Below are 2,895 nucleotides of genomic sequence, written 5' to 3'. Positions count from 1 at the left end.
GGGCCGGATAGAGCCACGCCCATCGAGTGACGTGCGTGGCTGTGGGGCGTGGTCTCAGACGGGCACGCCCATTTGATGGACGTCATATTGTTGGGCGTGGTTCGGTTTAGCCCCGCCCGTTGAGGCCCCGCCCCGCGGGCCCCGAGTGCGCGCGGACACCCCCAAAAACACGTGCGTGGGGTGTGGGGGGGGTGTGTGGGTGTGTTCATGTGTGTCTGTACATCTGTGGGGGTGTGTCTGTGCATCTGTACATGTGTTTCTGTGTCTGTACGTGTGTCTGTGTGTGTACATGTGTGTGGGTGTGTTCATGTGTGTCTGTACATCTGTGGGGGTGTGTTCATGTGTGTCTGTGCGTCTGTACATGTGTGTCTGTGTCTGTACGTGTGTCTGTGTGTGTACATGTGTGTGGGTGTGTTTATGTGTGTTTGTGCGTTCATGTGTGTCTGTGTGCGTGTCTGTGTGCGTTCGTGTGTGTGTGTGTGTGTTCATGTGTGTCTGTGTGTACGTGTGTCTGTACATGTGTCTGTGTGTGTTCATGTGTGTCTGTGTGCGTTCGTGTGTGTGTGTGTGTGTGTTCATGTGTGTCTCTGTGTGTACGTGTGTCTGTACATGTGTCTGGGTGTGTTCATGTGTGTCTGTACATCTGTGGGGGTGTGTTCATGTGTGTGCGTCTGTACATGTGTGGGGGTGTGTTCATGTGTGTCTGTACATGTGTGTGGGTGTGTTCATGTGTGTCTGTACATCTGTGGGGGTGTGTTCATGTGTGTCTGTGCGTCTGTACATGTGTGTCTGTGTCTGTACGTGTGTCTGTGTGTGTACATGTGTGTGGGTGTGTTTATGTGTGTTTGTGCGTTCATGTGTGTCTGTGTGCGTACATTTGTGTCTGTGTGTGTACGTGTGTGTGTTCATGTGTGTCTGTGTACACGTGTGTGGGTGCATTCATGTGTGTCTGTGTGTTCATGTGTGTTTCTGTGTGTTCGTGTGTCTGGACATGTGTGTCTGTGTGCGTTCGTGTGTGTGTGTGTGTGTGTTCATGTGTGTCTCTGTGTGTACGTGTGTCTGTACATGTGTCTGTGTGTGTTCATGTGTGTCTGTCTGTAAATGTGTGTCTGTGTACATGTGTGTGTGTGTCTGTACATGTATGTCTGTGTGCGCGTGCCCGTGTGTGCGCGTGCCCAAGTACACAGCCTGCACGGTATTTACCTGTGCCCGCACACACACCCACCCCCTCCCCGAACACCCTCAGGTCCCTGTGCCCACTGCTGTGCCCGCTGCTGTGCCCACCTGTCCCAGAGCTGCACTGGCCCCGCTGCCCCTGCTGTCAAAGCTGCCCCAGCCCCCTCAGAATTCCCCATAGAGACCACCCCAGCTTCCCCAGAGATCCCCCCATTCCTTCCAGAGACCCTCATTCCTCCCACCATCCCCACACCAGACTCAGAGCGAGACTCGGAGCCCCTGGAAAAGGCAATCTGATATAAATAGCGATTTACAAAGAATACAAAAATAGAAGGAGAGGGGGCAGCACCCCAGGCCAGCACCCCACAGCACCCCTGCCCAGCACAGCCCCCCAGAAGCAGAGAACCATGCAGGAGTTTGGCTGGGGGGTACTGGGGTCCCAGTAGGAGGGGGGAGCCCTGGGGGGTCCCACTCTGGTCCTACCTGGGCCTCCCCAGCCCCCCCAAAGTGTGAGAGCTGCCCCCAAGGGCAGGGAAAGTACAAAAAGCGAAAAGTGCATCAATCTACGTGTCCTGCCCCGGGGGCCCCGGTGGAGGGGCACAGGTGGCAGCAGCTGGGCAGGGACAGCCCCAGCCCCTGGCCCATGGCAGAGACACGGCGTTTGTTCTGCCTTTGGGAGATTTGGGGGTCACTGCTGGGGGCCGATGGGGCATGGCGGGGAGGCCAAGCCCCAGGGACCAGGACCCTGGGCCAGAGCATCCCCTTTGCACCCCTGAGTGCCCCCTGTAAGACAAACGTGCCCCCCCACCCTGAGCGGGGCACGGGGAGCCTGTCATGCAGCAATGGGGGGTTCCACAGCCCCAGCCGTGTCCCATGTGGGGACAATGTGACCTCTTTGGGGGAAGCCCGAAGGCAGGGGGACACTGGCTCCCCTGGACATGAGTTGGGGGGCACCACGGGTCCCCCGGGCGGAGGGGACGAGCTGGCCCCGCTCCAAGGCACAGGCGGTGAAATCAGTGATGGCTTCAGCCCTGGGGGGATTAAAGCTGGCGTGTGTACCCCAACCCCCCGGGGCACTGGGGGGGCCGGGAACGCTGGTGTGGGGCAGGAGGGGCTCAGCCCCCGCAGCCATCCTGCCACATTCCTGGCGGCTCTCAAGGCAGCGATCCCAGCCCCAGCAAGGCACCGACAGGGCAGGAGAGGTTGGGGGCCCTCTGTGACCCCCAGCTGGTTCGTGACAGGGCGGGGGGACCGGGGCACCTCTGCCAGCAGCCCCATGCGGGTGACTTTGGCCGAGAGGAAGGTGTGCAGGACGAAGACGATGGGCTTGGGGCAGGAGTGCAGGTCCAGCGCCTGGGGGGAGATGGAGAGTGGTGTCAGCCGCGCCCACATCCCACTGGGGGCACTGAGGATCACAGGGCTGGGGGTTCCAATCAGCCAAACCCAGTGAGTCCGGGCAGCTGGGATGCTGCAGGGATGGGGGAAAGCAGGGACCAGCCCTGGAGGAAGTCCCCCAAACCAGAGGGGTGAGCCTGACTGCCCCCTCCTCACCAGCTCCCCCTCAGGGCCCCCGAAATCCAGGTAGAGGGTCCTGATGCCGTCATCCGCAGACATCTTCAGCCGCTCGTAGGGGTAGCGGAAGAGGACGCTGGAGCCCGGCTCGTCCCGGGAGATGGTGAACCCGCCCTCGTAGTGGATGGAGAGCTGGACCTCCTGCCC

General features: G+C 60.1%; 1 protein-coding gene across 1 annotated transcript in view; it reads right to left on the bottom strand.

The window, feature by feature from the left end:
* Positions 1-1,451: 1,451 nt before the first annotated feature.
* SNTB2 (syntrophin beta 2) overlaps positions 1,452-2,895 on the bottom strand; it is a 3,758-nt gene continuing 2,314 nt past the window's right edge. The window contains exons 5-6 of the mRNA XM_017741369.1: positions 2,728-2,895; positions 1,452-2,529 (exon numbers count right to left, since the gene is read on the bottom strand). The exon at positions 2,728-2,895 is cut by the window's right edge and continues 24 nt beyond it. Of these exons, the coding sequence (XP_017596858.1) occupies positions 1,735-2,529; positions 2,728-2,895 (963 nt within the window). The 3' untranslated portion in view covers positions 1,452-1,734. The remainder of the gene's footprint in view (positions 2,530-2,727) is intronic.

This window comes from Corvus brachyrhynchos, unplaced genomic scaffold (genome assembly GCF_000691975.1).
Source record: "Corvus brachyrhynchos isolate BGI_N302 unplaced genomic scaffold, ASM69197v1 scaffold365, whole genome shotgun sequence".
Taxonomy (NCBI): Eukaryota; Metazoa; Chordata; class Aves; order Passeriformes; family Corvidae; genus Corvus; species Corvus brachyrhynchos.
Note: the sequence above shows the minus strand (reverse complement) of the source record. Positions and strands in the feature narration are given on the sequence as shown.